Source organism: Chiloscyllium punctatum, chromosome 11 (genome assembly GCF_047496795.1).
Source record: "Chiloscyllium punctatum isolate Juve2018m chromosome 11, sChiPun1.3, whole genome shotgun sequence".
Classification (NCBI taxonomy): Eukaryota; Metazoa; Chordata; class Chondrichthyes; order Orectolobiformes; family Hemiscylliidae; genus Chiloscyllium; species Chiloscyllium punctatum.
In genome coordinates this window covers 87669057-87687172 of record NC_092749.1, presented here as the reverse complement: position 1 = coordinate 87687172, position 18116 = coordinate 87669057, and the positions used below count along the sequence as shown (strand labels likewise).

At 39.5% G+C, this 18116-nt stretch overlaps 1 protein-coding gene across 7 annotated transcripts in view; it reads right to left on the bottom strand.

Annotated features, from left to right (window-relative positions):
- map3k4 (mitogen-activated protein kinase kinase kinase 4) overlaps positions 1-18116 on the bottom strand; it is a 204090-nt gene that overhangs the window by 71825 nt on the left and 114149 nt on the right. For all 7 annotated transcript variants that reach the window (XM_072581200.1, XM_072581199.1, XM_072581197.1 and 4 more), the window contains 4 exons: positions 16112-16228; positions 13038-13137; positions 12824-12907; positions 6364-6630 (listed from right to left, as the gene is read on the bottom strand). In XM_072581200.1, coding sequence (XP_072437301.1) covers positions 6364-6630; positions 12824-12907; positions 13038-13137; positions 16112-16228 — 568 coding nt within the window. The remainder of the gene's footprint in view (positions 1-6363; positions 6631-12823; positions 12908-13037; positions 13138-16111; positions 16229-18116) is intronic.

Here is an 18116-nt window from a genome sequence, read left to right as displayed (position 1 = left end):
AAGGCCTTCAGCCGTGTCCGAATCATCTTCCTCAATTCTATCCTCATCCCCTCTTCTCAAGCAATGACTGGGTTTGCCTAGCTTCCTCTTTCTAAACTACTAATGACCCATTCAAAGGATCATCCTTTGCAATTTCCACAACCTCCTAGATGCCACCAAACACATCTTGCCCTCTCCTCCACTGTTAGCATTTCACACGGACTGGTCCCTTGGTGACTGCGTCGCTCATTCCTAACATTTCCTCACTGCCCCATGATACCTTCCTATGCAACTGTAAAAGGTGCAACACTTGCCCATTCACCTCTTCCCTCGTCACTGTCCAAGGTCCAAAACACACTCCTAGGTGAAACACCTTTTTACTTGTTGCTCAAACTGTGGTCTCCTTTACACTGACCAGATCAAACGCATACTGGGTGACTGCTACATGGAACCCTTCCATTGGAATGGCCCCAACCTTTAAATTACTTGTTATTCCATTAAATCATCTTGCTCTCATTCTAACATCACGTTCCTTGGCTTGCTGCAATGTTCCAATGGAGCATGACGCAAGCTCAAGGAACAACATCTCATTTCCGCTTTAGGCACGTTAAAGCCTCTAGTACTCAATATTGAATTGCATAACTTCACAGCCTGACCACATGACATCTGTTCTCCATTTTTCCAACACTGTCTTAAATCTCACCCACCCCTCTTTCTCCTCCCTTCTCCCACCTCCTGACTACTTTTCATCCAGCCTTATCTTTTGTTCACAGCAGAGAGGATCCATTCTCAACCAGAAATTCCACTGATTTTGCAGCTCCTTTTCTCTTCCACCACCATTCACAACCCCTTTGTCTTTTGAACTTGGCCTACAGACCGCTTGCTCCCATCACCACTCTGTCATTTCTGCTAAAACAATAAAAAGCCATTTCAAATCCCTTATAGTACTGAAGGGTCATACTGGAATTGAAATGTTAACTTTGTTTTTCTCTCTCCACAGATGTTGCCAGACCAACTGAGCGTCCCCATTTTCAGTGTTTGTTGCAGATTTCCAGCATGTGCTGCACTTTGCTTTCATAAAGAGGGTATATTTATGTTGGTTATTTAATCATCAACCACCAGGATTGCAAAGCTTAAGTCTGATTCATTGGTTGCGTGATGCTTAGTTCTGTCTACTACACACTGGATCCAATGTTTGCCTTTCAAGTGGTCCTGCATGCTAGCTTTACCCGGTTCATACCGTGTTTATAGGTAAGATGAGGGCTGCTCTTGGCATTTCCTACATACTTTATTAAAGCAGAGTTGATATTTAAGTGTAGTGATAATGATAGAGTGAGGGACATGCAGGGTCTCTGGGTTACAGATTGTGGTTGAGTATAATTTTGCTGATGACCTACAAAACCTTATGCGTGCTTAAATTTTAAAATATTGGATCAAAAGGAAACCTAGCCCAGCGGTAGCCACATAACACAACTGAGAGTATCCTCAATGTGAAAGACAGGCCTTTGTCTCCACTTGGATTGTACAACAGTTGCTCCTATTAATACTATCCTGGTCAACTGAATTGGTGATAGGTAGATTGGTGAGATTAATGCTGCTAATACGCAATTTGGTGATGGTTATTGAAGGGCCATCCAGGATATATTCTGAGCAACTGCCACCTCCCAATTTCTCTATGAATTGGTGAATGGAGAGGTAGTGTTTCATCAGCTCTGCGCGCACCTGTGTGGGGGTATGGACGGGGTCTCCACAGTAAGACATTTGTTTGCCTGTCTGTCACCTAATGCCATAAAGCTTCATGGGTTCAAACTCAAGATTGGAGATTCCCAGAGCAGTTTCCTTCAGACTGTAAACAACATGGTTGCAGGTCTGGTTGTCAGTAAAACAGGGCATACCCAAGCACTGTGATGGTGATACATACTCAGGCCTTTAGGACAGGGAAGGAGGGCCTTCAGCTCATCTTGTACATATTAAGAACAAAGACCTGACTACACTAATCCAATTTTACTTTTAGCCCATATGCAAATGAACATTTAAATACTGCTCAACTGTTCTGAGAATTTCTGTCTCTCAATCATCCTTTCAGGCTGTGAATTCCAGACTTCCACAAGTCTGGAGTTGGGGGTGAGGGTGGGAGAGAAAGCAATTGAACTTGTCTCTTAACCTTCTACCTCTTACCTTAAATCTACGTACCCCCTTGTTCAGTGACCCCTTTATTATCGGAAAATGTGATCTCCTACTCAAACTATCTATGCCCCTCAATCTTATACACCTTTATCAAGTCCCCTCTTAACCTTCAATTCTCCAAGTAAAACATTCCTAGCTTATCCAATCTTTCTTCATAACTCAGCCTCTCCAGCTAAGGCAGCATCCTGATAAACTTTCTCCACATCCTCTAGTGCAATCACATCACATCAAATCACATCCATATAATGTGGTGACCAGAAATGTATGCAGTACTCCAGTTGTGGTCTTCAGCGTTTTACACAGTTTCAACATAACCTCCATGCTCTTGGCTAATAATGTCAAGTAGCCCACCCTGTCTCTGATCCTACTGCATAGGGATCTGTGGACATGTATACCAAGGCCCCTCTAATCTTCAGTACTTTCTTGGATCCTACCATTCAGTGTAATTCTTAACCTTGATAGGCCTCCTCAACCGATTTCTGATGAAGGGCTTATGCCCAAAACGTCAACTCTCCTACTCCTCGACCTGCTATGCTTTTCCAGCACTACACTCTTGACTCTGATCTCCAGCATCTGCAGTCCTCACTTTGTCCTAGGCGTCCTCAACTGTGTTACCTAATTTTTCTGTGTTGAATTCCACTTGCCACTGCTCTGCACACCTGACTAGTCCTTTGATATCCACCTGCAGTTAACAGCTATCCTCCTTGTAGCATCCATTAATGCCTTGATCATATCCACACCCCACATTTAACTCCAAATCATTAAATGTACACCACAAACATCAAGGGACCCAGCATTGAGCCCTTTTGAACTCCAATCGAAATAGTCACAGAAACATCCCTCTCCCATTACCTTCTGCTTCCTGTTGGCCAATTTTGGATCCAACAATACACTTTACCTTGCATTCTATAGGCTCTTACTTTCTGGACCAGTCTGCCCTGAAGGATCTTATCAAAAGCCTTGTTAAAGTCCATATAGACCACATCAAATGTCTGGGACATTTCTCCAAAGTATGATTCAATGACTCACTACGTCAGGCTGTGGCTTGACTAGTCTGCAGGTCAACTTGTGCAATTTTGGCATCAACCCCTAAAGAGTGATAAAGATAACTTGCAGGGTTGGTGAGATTGTATTAGGCACTGGAAATGACAATACCAGGTAGGCTGTCTGGTTTCTGTCCTTTTCTTTTTAAAGGGCTCAGGACTCTGAAACAACTGAAAGGATTATTTGGCTATTTTAAAGAGTATTGCAGTGTTAAAGCACAATGTTGAGTGTGTAGAGTTGCAAACACACGAGTGAACCAGATATGTTTTAAGGCAATGGTCATGATTATGACTAGCTTTTAGTCTCTGATTTAATAAGCGAAGTAAAATTGCACCACTATGGGTCAGACAATCCATGCCCCCAGTGCATTGGCACAGACCTCTGGAGTCCGAACCCAGTGACATCATCACTACATCATCTACCTTCCCTCAGCTAAAACCTTAAATTAGTCCCCCCCTCATCCTTTTATCATTAACAGGAACAATATTGCTTTGCCTGCTTTATATGAACCTGTTATAATCTCATACGCTTATATCAAACTTCACCTTAATCGTCTTTGCTCCAAAGAGAACAACCCCAACTTCACCAATCAAACCTTGCAACCAAGGTCCCTCATCCTTGGAATAATTCTGTTCAGTCTCCTCTGTACCCTCTGGAGGACCCTTATGTGCATCCTAAAGTACAGTGACCTGAACTGAACATCCTACTCTAGTTGTGGTCTAACCAGTTTCTTTTACAGTTTCAAACTTGGAACAACGAGAAGAACAATACAGGACAGGATCAGACCCTTCAGCCTTCCAAGCCTGCGCTGACACGTTTTGCCCTTCAATACTAAAACAGTCTTCACTTACAGGATCCGTATCCCTCTATTCCCTTTCTATTCATGTATTCATCCAGGTAATTCTTGAATGCTGCTTGTGTATCTGCTTCCACCACCTGGTCTGGCAACACGTACCAGGCACTCAAAACTGTGTAGAAAAACTCACCTCACTCATCTCTTTTTAACTTCTCCCCTCTCTCACCTTGAATCTGTGTCCCCTAGTAATTGACCCCTCCACCCTGGAAAAAGTCTCATACTTCCCACTACATCCATGCCATTCACAACCTCAAACTTCTATTAGGTAGCCCCTCAACCTCCTGCGTTCCACTGAAAACAAACCTAATCTCTCCAACCTTTCTTCATTGCTAAAATCCCCCATACCAGGCAACTTTTATACATATTCTGGTAAACATTTTCTGTACCCTCTTGTATAGAGGTTTTCAAGCTGTCAGAACTCAAAAAATATTTAGGCCATCAAACTGGATAGAAGTCACTCAGTTATTAAAACTAGAAAGAGTCAGTTAAGTAAGAAATTAAACAAAGTCAGAAATGACACTTCATAGGGTTGAGTATGTGCAAAGGATATTGTTTGGAAATGTTGAGAAGATCTTCTCTTTCCAACACTATAAAGTCAACCCTAATCAGTACTACTGCCCCATTTCCCCTTCTTCTGAAGGCAGGCACTCCTCACCACTTTGAATCCAAACCACAGTATTGCCATTACATCATACCCTATACAGTTATTTCCAGTTCACCAACCTATTCTTCATACTTTGTATATTTACGTACATATTTTACACTTAATTTCACATCCTTCACAGCTCTTTTTAGACCATTCCTTCCTAACATGATATTACTTCCTTACCTCTCTACACAGACTGTCCTTCATGGACCCTAGTCTCCATTTCTTCCCATACGAGGTTCTGAACTTTCCAACCAATTTACTTAAAAAGCTACATAAGTAGACCACGCTGAACATATTGGTCCCATCTTTTCCAATCCTTTTGATTAGGTGGCTCGTGCTTCAGAACTATTCGCAACATATCAAGAATGTGAAATCTGCTCTCCTACATCATGCTCAAATAACACACTGATAGTCCCTACCTTCATACAAGCATGACACTGGGAATGATTCAGAGATTAGCACTCTAGCATTATCAGAGCCTGCCTGCTTGCTCATTTACCTAGAAATTTACTGGTTCATTTATTCAGTTTCAATGTTACCTGGCCTGCTTATGTGCTCACTTCAGTCCATTCATATGAGTTGTTCCACATACCTTTTTTGGAGAAGGGATGGGTAACAAAAAGGCACAGGGCTTGGGAAGAATTTGGGTGAGAAGAAGGATGTGCCAAAGAACAAAATGGAAATAGAGAGCTGAAGGTCAGAATGTGGGTTGCAGGTGTGAAGAAATAAACAGAAGGAGTTTAAGGGAAAAGGAATAAGAATTAAAGCAGACAAAAGAGAGACACAAGTTTGGTAACATGCTTTATGAAATTGAACCTAAAAATTTCTAAACCCCTTGGCCTTCAATTTATACTGAATCACTCCCTCTATCCTTTCTACTTCCTTCAGTGGGCTTCAGTATTTCTCTTCCAAATCTACCTCCGCTCCCTACCATTTCTCTATTTGCTCTCCTGCATCTTCATCTCTAACACAATATGACAGAAATTCCTTTTCACATCAAATGATTACTCCGTACTGTTCTTCCTTTTCCTCTGCAGCTACCAGTGACTCAGAATCCAGTTCCCTCCCCACAGTACATAAATCACATGCTTCCAATCTCTAAAATACCCTCAGAGCTTCAGTTCCTCCCACACTACACTGTGTAATCTAGTTCCACTACAGTATAGCCATCCTCATATTCCTTTCTCTACCGTCACGGCCTCCACATTCCAATGCTCTTTAATCAGCTTCAGCAATTTCTAAGTAGCTATATTTATCTGTATTTGCCTAAAGAGCATTAAACGGAAAATTACAATCCAGACTAACAATTAATCAGCACCACCGCACTTCAAACTCCAGATCACTAATAAAAATCATGCAGAAATTTATTACTGTTAACTAAGTTCACAAACTTGAATTCTGCCCTCACCACTGCCGAGCTTATCACCCCTTTTCCTTTCCTTGCTGCTTAATGCTCCTAGGAAGCACCGCTAAATACTTCATGACATTAAAGGCATAAAAGCTGATAATATTTTAACTAATTGTATCCTTTATTTAATCCATTTTATAGTCTATTGATTAAAGTACGTGGCATATTTTATGAGATTGCTTGCAATCGTTTCAAAGCATTTTCAAACTAGTGATGCATGTTTAATTTTAAGACACATACCTCCATGCTCCTTAATGTATCCATAGTTTCTACCTGTGGCAGTACTTTGATTGACTGGCCTCCCCACAATTTCCAATTATCTTCCTGCTCTTTATCCTTAGGGTCATCTTTTATGAGAAGCAAGCAAGCTTCATCCACTGATTCATCGGATTCCTTTGAGCAGTCCTTGCCAGCTGTCGCACTAAGCAGCTGAAGTATTTGAGACTTTCGCTCTGCAAGCTCAAACGAAACAAAAATATGCAGGTTCTCTAGACCAGGGATTTGAACCTGAAAAGGAAAAGAATGGCATTGAAGTTACACTAGTATCAGCCACTTAGAGTCATAGAGATATACAGCATGGAAAACCAACCCTTCAGTACAATTCGTCCATGCTGCCCAGATATCCTGAATCAATCTAGTCCAATTTGACAGCATTTGGCCCATATTCCCCCTAAACCATTCATATTCATGTATCCCATCCAGATGCCTTTTAAATACTTAATTGTACCAGCCTCCACTACTTCGTGTGGCAGACTTATTCCAGACACACAACATCCTGTGTGAAAAAGTTGCCCCTTAGTTGCCTTTTAAATCTTTCCCCTCTCACTTAAACCTATGTCCTCTAGTTTTTGACTCCCCTAACCCAGGGAAAAGATCTTGATTGTTCATCCTATCCATGTCCCTCATGACTTATCAAAATATTAGGATCAAAAGTGTTTCCTATACAAAACTTTATTCATCCAGGACCCAACATTATTTGTCATTCAAAGTAACATTAGAACAATTAGTCACATAACCATAACTATTGTTAGTCAAAAGATCATTATGAGCAGCACAGTGGCTCAATGGTGAACACTGCTGCCTCAAAGCGCCAGGGCCCCAAGTATGGTTCCAGCCGTGGGTTACTTTGTGGAGTTTGCACATTCTGCCCATATCTGCATAGGTTTCCTCTTCAAAGGGGCAGTGTGAATTCAATGGGCTGAATGGCCTGCTTCAACACTGTAGGGGTTCTCTGACCTACATGATCATTCCTTTCTCACATAGTGTATGCTATCAATAAAAGTGTTAAATCCCAGTGTAGAGATTTTAGATTGATAACAGCCCATGATATAGGGATCTGTATAACTCCCAGATCAGCAAGAGTCACATTATCAAAATCTTGTACATCTGCTCAGAGCAGTTTGGCAAAACAACTGGAGATCCAATCGACTGCAGTGGATGATCTGCAGGACCTTCTGTACCTGTACAGATAAAGCTTACAGATAGCACGTGACTGCTCGCAGAATTAGTAAAGGAATACCATTACCCCTGCTGCACCCACTCAAGCGGTTGCTCTTGTGTTCTTGAGGAAGGTAATTGGATTCAACTGAGAAACATCAGGGATAAGGGAGAATAAGGGAAAGTCAGGACTAATATAATAAATAAGTATTATAAAGCAGAATAAAGTGAACGTGAGGGAAATAAAATTAAAATAAAGCAGTATAGCTCAGTCAAGTAGATTGAGTGGTAGTTCAGGTCTGGATGGTATGATGTTCAGAGTTTGGTGTGGTCTCAATAGGCCAAACGTCCTGCTTCCACATCACAGGGATTCTATTCTATTCTAATAGGTGGGAAGTCACAAACCTTACGTGTCTTGCAAATCACATGTCCAGGAAGCACTATTGAGCCACAGGTTTGGCAGCCTGAGTGGCAGCTTGAGGCATGTAGCATATCCACAACATCGAGATATATGTGGATAGCACATTCAGAGAAGTGGTCAAGGGCCTGAAGGCCAAAAGGGAATGGGTGACAACCAGGCAATCCAAGAGAAACAAATATATAATGCAGGAGCCATGGGGTCCAACATGCAAATCAATTTTCCATTTTAGAAGCTGAAGGGTGCTAGTTCCTCAAGGAAATGCAGTCAGAGCCGCATTTGTGGCACCATAAGCAGTTCAGCTATACTGGAGGGAAGGAAGAAGAAAAGATGATCAACAGCGATAGGTGATTAATTAGTTAGGAAAACAGACAGGTATCATGGATGTGACTTTAGAATGGCATGACGTCTGCCTGGTGTCAAAGATGTCAGACAGGACATTCTTCTGGGAAGTGTGAACAGCCAGAAGGAATGTGGTCCTGCAATCAGTTTAGGAAGCTACTTAGAATACAAGCAAGCAAGACATAAAACGTAATAACTTTTGGATTACTTTCAATGCTACATGTGAGTACAGGAGGAGGAGGAGGAAACAGAAGAGCGTGCAGCTACAAAGTTGATGGAGGAGTCAGGGCTCCGGATTCTGTGGATACTGGGATTGGCTCTGGGTGGACAAGCCAAGCAGGTGCACCTGAACAGAACTGCACCAAGTTCCATGCAAGGCATTTTCCTGGTGGGAGGGTTTTCAACTAACTTGGTAGGAGTGTCAGAACCAAGGAAAAGTATTAGAGGGGAATACCAAAGTTCACAAAATACTAAGAGATATCTAACACTAGCATAGAAATATTAAGTTAATAAGTTTAGTCAGAGAAAATAAAGAAGTCAATCAGATTTAGCGTGCACGTATGTGAATGCATGGAATATAGCAAATAAGATGGAGAATTATTGGCACAGATTGTTAGTACTCAGGTTTACAAGATAATGATAGTACTTAAAAGTTTGCAGGGCACCAGGACCCGGTGACATGTATCCAAGGATAACGAAGGAAGAGTGTGTGTGGAAATTGCAGGGGCATAGGCCATAATCTTTAGAGAGGTGCCAGAAAATTGGACAACTGCAAACATCACGCCCTTGCTCAAGAAAGGTCGAAAGGATAGCCTAGCAAACACAGACCAGCCAGTTTAATTTCAATGATGAGGAAACTTCGAGAAAGAATGAGTTGGGATGGATCCCGGAGTGAATTTTAAAAAGTAGTCACATGGATAAGGGTGATTGACTAGGAAGAGCCAGCATGAATTGCTAAAGGGGAAATTGTAATGAACTAACTGGCTGGATTTTTTTTTGGAGGTAACAGAAAGGGCTAATGATGGAAATGCTATTGATCTAGCGTACATGAACCTCCACAGCACATCCAATACAGTGCTGCAGACTTGAGAGAAAAGTTCTAGCTCATAGAATAAAGGGATAATAGCTACACATATACAAAATTGGTTGATTGATAGGAAAAACAGTGTAACGTTTAATGGATATGTTTCATGCTGGAGAAAAGGTTTGTAGTAGTGCTCCCCAAAGATCGACATCAGGACTCTTGCTTTTTCTAATATACATTAATGATGTAGATATTAGTGTGCAAGATACAATTTTAAGGTTTGCAGATAATAGGAAATCTGGAAGCACTGTACATTGAGGACGACAGTGACAAACTTCTAAAAGACAACTTGGCAGAGTGGGAGGATAGGCAGCAGATCATGTTCAATGCAGAAAAGTGTAATATATCTTGATAGGAAGAACATGGAAAGACATAAAATAAGGGGTGCAATTTTAAAAGGGGTGGGCACTGAGTAAAAGAGCAAGGAGGTGATGTTGAACTTGCACAAGTTATTTGTTAGACCTCAGCTCAGTTGTATGTGCCATATTATAGGAAATGTGCTAATGCTCTGGAGAATGCTCAGAAGTAACTTAGAAGGATGGCTCGAGAAATGAGAAATTTTTCATATGAAGACTGTTCACCTTGGAGAAATACAGTGAAGAAGATATCAGATAGGAGTTTTCAAAGTTATAAGTGGTCTGGATAGAGTAGATCGGGAGAAACAATTCCCAGTTCCAAAATGATTAAGAATAAGGGGCCACAGATTTAAATTGATTTGCAAATGTAACATACAGTCATAGAGATGTACGGCTTGGAAACAGACCCTTCGGTCCAACCCATCCATGCCGATCAGATATCCCAACCCAATCTAGTTCCACCTGCCAGCACCCAGCCCATATCCCTCCAAACCCTTCCTATTCATATACCCATGCAAATGCCTTTGAAGTGTGATTGAGAAAAAATCTTTTTCACACAATGAGTGATTTTTGGTCTGGAACGTACTGCGTGGAAGTGTGATAGAGCCAGGTTCCATTAAGGCATTTAAGAGAATGGTGGTGGGTTGCTAAGATAGGCACAATCTGTAAAGATATGGGGAAAAGGCACGAGAATGGCACCAAGTCACAATGCTCATTTGAAGGTCCAGAGAAGAGTCGATGGGCTGAATGGCCTCCTTCCACACCATAACCCTTTTGCAATTTAGTGGGGTCTAGATACCCTGCAAGGTACCGTTCTCCCAGTTTAGCCTGTGAATCAATGGAATTACTGGAGTAAGCTGCTGCTGTACAAAACCACAGAGTGAACCACAAGGGAAAGAGCTAAACAAACATGGAAGATGAGGTTCAGCTATCCACCCAACCACGAAAGGAGGATGAAAAGAGGACTCCACAGAAAAACCTCCCTCTAACAGACTGTTTTTTTCTGTATCAACCGAGAAATGAAAATTCTCTGACTGATGTACAGGTTTTTTTTACCTCATACAGAATTATCTCATTAGTTTTTATCTCATTATTTGTAGCAAGCTGCACACCCTAACATAAGGAATGAGGAGTGCATTCCTTCCCCTATTCAACAAGATATTCTACCTCAAATATTGATTCCTGCACTCTTCTCATTTAGCCTTATACTAAAAGTCTATAGGCTTCTGTCTTCAACATACTCAATGGTTGAGCATCTATAGATGCTCAAAGGTTGAAAATAGCGAAGTTTTGAATGAAGTAATTCTCATCTCAAAAATTGCCAAATCCTTGTTCTGATACGGTGATCCAGTTCTAGATTTCCCAACCAGGGGAAAAAAGTACCTTTCATGAAGCCCTTTAGGAATTGTATATTTCAATTAGATCATTTCTCATTCTTCTAAAAACATTCTAGAGACCAGCTATATGAATTTTTGCAACATTAAGGCAAATATTAGAAAAGATAAGCAAAATGTAAAGTGTTTGAGCTGGATACTGGATCGGGTGGTCCATCTAAAGGGCTCACATAACTCATAACAACAAGGCGCTGAAGCAGGAAATTGCTGAGGGGAAACAGGAAGGTGAGAAAACCTGCCAGAGGCACAATGGAATACCCACTAGATTTGGAGATTGGTTCTGGGACACTGAGACAGGGTTGGACGAGAATGTGGTCTGTCAACATCCCATTAGTCTCCACCAGTACGGATAATGCCTAGGGCTGTGACAAGAATGAAGATATGCAGCTTGAACTAAGGATGCAATGCTTATATTTCAAGAAGAGGGGAAAGCACATCAGAGGTTGGTACTGAAAGTGGCACACACTAGGTTATAAGCACAAAGTGCACATGTGAATTCTCCCAATAGAGTTCCAACAAAACGTTAGGACATAAAAAACAACTTAACCAACCAATTCTGGGACCAGAGCGTAATTTCTGTTTGGAACCCTAGTTAAGCCTAAAAGGAAGAAATCTTATATAGAGTCATACAGCACAGAAACAGACCCTTTGGTCCAACCAGTCCATGCTGAACATAATCCCAAACTAAACTAGTCCCACCTGCCTGCTCCTGGTCCATATCCCACCAAACATTTTCAATTCATGTATTTATGCAACTGTCTTTTAAACATCATAACTGTGCTCGTATCCACCATTTCATCACGAATTTCATTCCTCACGCGAACCATCCACTGTGTAAATGATTTGCCCCTCAAATGATTTTTTTAAATCACTCTCATTTACATCTGCACTGCATTCTGTCAATATACATTTTCATTTTTTGAGAATGTTTGTATTCACTTTGTTCTCAATTATTTTTAGCTGCTGTGGAGAGTGAATGAGACATATGCTTGGCTACAAAAAGTAATTGCAATGCTTAGTTTATCAATAAAATTCTTCTGGATACTGGAATAAATATCACTGTTTACAGTGGTTTACAACTCTACAAACTACAGGTTAATAGAAAGAAGTTCCACATAATAAATGTCGCATCCAAATTTGGTGTACACATTGAAGATATCATGCATAACTTTTATCAGATACATATACATATATGTTAATGCTGCAGACAGAATGTTTCATTTACAAAGATCATGCAACGGGTGGCCAAAATGAAGCCTGTCAAAGTAGTTAAGCTAAAAAGTGCATAATATTTCATAATATCAATCTGAGAGTTAAACTGTAGTATTCAAAGTGTTAAAATTATTTTTAAAATGTTCAAAAAACAACCAGGAATGGGTGCAGATAATCAAACAAATATGAAAATAAAACTTTAAAATTAGAACAAAACCAACCTTGGCTTCATTGACAACTCTGTAAACAAATACTGGATAACCAAATACATCACTGGATCGACAACATTAAATTCACATTGCCTCAGTTTTAGGTTTTTGAACATATTATCAGCTCTCTCAGCTAAATGCGAGAAACCAAGAATCTCTTCCTCTTAAGTTAATGTTCCATGACTGTAAATGCATCTCACAGTTTCAATATGGAAATTGACACACAACTTTCAAAATAAAAACGTTACCTGGACATATTTTTTTGTTTTAAGAGCTTCCAAAACTTCTGGCACAGGAGCTGACAAAGTAAATTCTGCTGCTATTTCTAGGTCCTAAATAAGAAAAATGGAGTTTTACTTGTGGCAAATTTCTACATTCTCTACAAAAAGAAAAATGGAATATTTTACTACACCACAGCAACGTGTGTTTCACAAAGGCTGTATGTATGTACATATACATTACCTTTCTTAGCATTTTAGCAAATCCTAGAGCTTTGGATGCTCTCTCCCGAGCTTCATGAAAGAGCTCTTTTAATGCGCGACTAGTCTCGATAACAGACCTTCTGTAAAGACAATGATATATTTTTTTAGAAAACCACTAATTGCACAAAATCAATAAAAGGAGGAAAAGAAAATAAGATCAATCTCGCACTCTCAAACTTTTTAAACAACCCAGTTTTTCACTACTTCAAAGGGGAAAAAAGATTATGTAGTACCTTCAGAAAGTCCCAAAAACTTATCTTAATTATGTTCTTTGGAAATCACTAATGTAACTGCTTTACATCATTCAATTGCTTTAATATACAAAAAAATTATACAGCTTGACATAAACTACTTTACAAATTTGCATTAACTTTTCATCTCTCTTCCTTTTCTGAGCCCAATCCTAGAAAGAATCTGCTCTCCCTCTACATTTACAATAATTAAGCATGTGATGATAAACTTGTCAGGACAGGACTTGTCTGGTTTCCCATTTCTTTCTCAGTCAAATCAACACAAACAGATTTGAAAAATATTCATTGGGAACGCAGAATTTGTCCTTCCAGCTATATGAATTGTAAATGGCAACACACAACTGGACACTTTCAAAAACAACAGTCAAGAAATTAAGTCAAAAATAATTTCATTATATATGCTGTGAAGATCAATTAGATTAGACTACAGAGAGAGAAGAACTTTGTGGGAAATTCCAAACACCGATGAGGAAAAAAAAGAACTGAATAAAGCAACTTTACATAGCACCACAATTAGTGAGATCTAATGATAACACACAGAATCCAAATAATTTTATAATCTGGCGTTTTAGTCCATGGAATATAGAGATTAATGTTTGTTGGTTTTGTTCCTTCTAACTTTTTTTTTAATTTTAGGATTTCTTAGTAGACATATCAACGCAACATGTCATGCTCAGCAAGAAAACATCATTTCATGCGCAAAGAATTATGCTGGCAATCAATTTAGGATCATGCATTAGGCATGCAGTATGGAAGCAACACATATTAACACACAAAGCCCTCTTCTTTGTAGACAGAAAGGATGTACACACACTGCACTCTTTTTAAACTTAAAAAAAATTGATAGGTATACTCTGGTTCATTTCTCAAGGCAATGTCCTAGCCAATTATAATCAACCTGTCTGATTTAAATTTAAATTTTAACTGTGGAGTAGCATTAATGGGTACATTCCCCTTGCCAATGCCTTCAGAGTCCACCCGTAAAACCAACCAGCACTATATAACACAAAGGTTGGATTCCCCCCCCGAAATTGGTACTCTTGCAAATTTTCATAATTGGAAGACAAAAAGCTTTGATAACATGTCATTTTAAAAAAATCAATATGAATCATTATACTGGGGAGAACTCTTCAGGTATTTACTTCTTAGAGTCATAGAGATGTTATACAGAAACAAACCCTTTGGTCTAACTCATCCACGCCGACCAGGTATCCCAAACCAATCTTACCCTACCTGTCAGCACCCATCCCATATGCCTCTAAACTCTTCCAATTCATATACAAATTCAGATGCCTTTTAAATGTTGCACCACTTCCTCTTGCAGCTCATTCCATACACGTACCACCCTGTGTGAAAAAAATTGCCCCTTAGGTCTCTTTTATATCCTTCCCCTCTCACCCTAAACCTATGCCCTCTAGTTCTGTACTCCCCCTATCCCAGGGAACAAACTTTGTCTACTGATACTATCCATGCCCCTCACGATTTTATAAACCTCTATAAAGCCTCCGACGCTCCAGGAAAAACAGCCCCAGCCTTTTCAATCTCTCCCCACAGCTCAAATCCTCCAACTCTGGCAATATCCTTCAAAATCCAAGGGTTACAGCTATGGCAGTGCAACCTTCTCAGTCCTGCACTGGGATGGTAATCTCAGGTGTCAGATTGAGAGATGTGAGCAGTACAAGTGAGGTGCAGCTCACACCTATAAGCAAATGAGAGTTAATGAATCCTTTCAAATAACTCTTACAATGCTCTAACTTTATATCCCAGGGGCTCTTGCGGTGGAGTGGTAGTATCCCTGTCTCTGAACTAAAAGGTTGGGCTAAAGTCCCACCTACTCTATGAAGTATGTAATCATATCTCTGAACAGACTGATTAGAAAACATCTAACATTAAATCCCTCTAAAATCAAATATAATTATTTTAAGACACTTCTCAATTTGGGTGTAATCAAGCAAGATAATAAAACTGTGCTTCAAGAGAATGTTTGAAAGAAACGCAGAAAAACGTATCTTGGAACAAAGCGTTTCAAGGATAAATTAATCACTTAGTCTTACAGAAATTCCAATCTAAAGAGGAAGTTCAGGAAATGTAAAACTGTGAAAGTCAACCTAAATACTGTCATTACCAAAAAGCATCTGTGTGCCACTGCCCTATTTAAAATAAAGGAAATGCAAAGGTTCTTCTGTCAGAACTGAAGGCCAGAAGGCCTGAGTTCCAGTCCTACCAGTTCTAGGGGGTTTTTAATAACTGCTCTGAAAAGGTTGATTAGAAAATAAATATCCAAAATAGTTTGCTGACTCAAGGGGACACAAGTTAAAATATTACAGAAAGTGCTGGGGGCTCTTGTGGTGCAGTGATAGAGTTCCTACCTTTGGGCCAGGAAGCCCAGCTTTATGTCCAACTACTCCAGAAGTGTGTAATAAAATCTCTGAACAAGTCAATTAGAAAATATCGACAGAAAGTGTAGTCAGAAGTGTCTCAGTTTACACACAGCAGCATCAGTTAAAGCAATTTCCTTTCTCTAGGTCAGCCAGTCTCTACCTGCTGTTTCCCCCATTTTGATTGGGGTCTTTTTAAACATTGGTACCTCATCTAACTTCAGTGAAAATGACTACAAAAACAAGAACAAAGTAAAATCCATTCACTCATATTATTATTCTAGTACAGTAAAGCAAGTCATGTTGGAATTCAATTTGAAAACTCAAGGTAACTTAAATAAATCCTGCTAAAAGAATTGACCTACTCATATAAATCACAACACTGAACATACTTGCATAGTAATTTTTAAAAGATTTATAAGTACCTGATTTCATCTGATGCAGTACTATCATCAGCACTTGCCCAAAATTCATCACAGCTTTGCTGAAGTCCAGAATCTAAGAACTCTCCAGTGGACTTCAGTAACATTCCAGCTATATCACTAATTGGGGAAAGTCAAAATTACAAGGTGTTTTCCAAATCATTCAACACTTTAAACTTGCCAAGTAGACTATAATGTAGAGTCATTTATAATTTCTCCTAATTCACAGCCAACTCCTGAAGTATACAATAATAAATCAATTTCATTTGAAAGAAACATCTTTTGAATAAAAGGGAAAGAAGATTTCAGTGGAAAAAAATACAAAGCTTCTTCATATATAGTTAAAAAATCCTATAAAAGGCATCAGATGAACTAAAATCTGAAAGTGTTTGATTTTAAAACAAATACATAATATTTGACCATAATTCACACAATTTCAAAAACTATTTAGCCAGAGAATGGATCAACACTTAAAATTATGCAAATTAAATTTATGCAAATTAAAGTTACAACCATATTTATAACAGAAGCATGATTACTGATTTTAGAACATCACAGTGCAAACTAGGCACTTAGACTTAAAATTGGTCTAAAGCAGAGGCTTCCCAAAACAAGAATATTTTGGTAAAAACAAAGAATTGCAGATGTTGAAGGTCTGGTACAAACACATATTGCTGGAGAAACGTAAATGAACCCAACATAACAGCTCTTTTTCTCCATTACTGGTATTAGCACCTGATAAATCAGAACCTTTTTCACCCACATCGATCTTTGAGCCATGCATTTACCTTATGCTAATTTGTATGTGGCTCAGGCAATATTCCTGAAATTATCACCTATGAGGTTTTGCCTTTTAATTTAGCCCCGAGCTGTTCAGAACCCCTCAGGAGAAACTCTTTGTTAGTCCCACTTATGTTGTAGTACCTACATGGACCATGACAATCCCCACCAAGTTCCTCTTCAGCCCAGATGAGATGTCTTTAATCTTGCACTAGATAGGTAACACAGTTTTTGGGAAGCTGTCTTTGCTGCAGAAAGTAGCACCTATTTCCTTAAATTCCCACTATTAGATTTCAGCTGAAAGAAGTTTATCTGAAAGAACAATGTACTGCAGGTGCTGCAATTTGAACTGAAAACAAAAAAAATGCTGCAGATGAACAGATGGTCAGGCAGCAGCCATGAAGAGAAAGCAAGCTAACATTGTCTAAATATCTCATATCAAACTGGGCAGTTTACATTCTTCTGGGCTCAATTCGGAGTTCATCACCTTCAAATTGTGAACCCATTCCTTGCCTTTCTTTTAGTTTTGCTTGATACATTCTCTGTCAGCCTCTCTCCCCTTCCCCCACCCCTGTACGGCTCACTGTTCTTTCCATACTGGCAGTTAGACACACCATTGTTCTGCCATTCTCACATTCCAATCACTTAATCTGTACTATCAACATCCTTTCTCCTCCAGCATTCCAACATCCCCTCTCCACCCACTATTGCATAAATGCTGCCTCTCCACACTTCACCAGATCTAATGAAGAGTCATTTAAATTTGAAACGTTGGCTCACTTTCTCTCCATGGATGCTGCCTGACCTGCTGTGATCTCCAGCATTTTTTGTTTTCAGTTCAGAAGTTAATCTGGCTTGTCTCCGATTAAAGTCAAGACCTATAGTGAAACTTACTGTGATGTAGTGATTTATCAGTATTGATGACTGCAAGAGTTAATTGCATCCACTGCTTCCCAGCTGAGATCAATGAGCTTAAGTAGTTCAGATGACAATATTAACATGTTTTACGAAGTACATTAAAAATGACAGATTTTGACATTTATTTTTAAATGTTGATCTACAACTTACTAAACAATTATTACTGTTGTCACAACATTACTTTATTTGCAGTGTCATTTATGGGCTTACACTGATTTTAAGTGTTAAAATTAAAATTTATTGGGGTAGATGGTGGCTCAATGGTTAGCACTACTGCTTCACACTACCAGGAACCCAGATTAGATTCCAC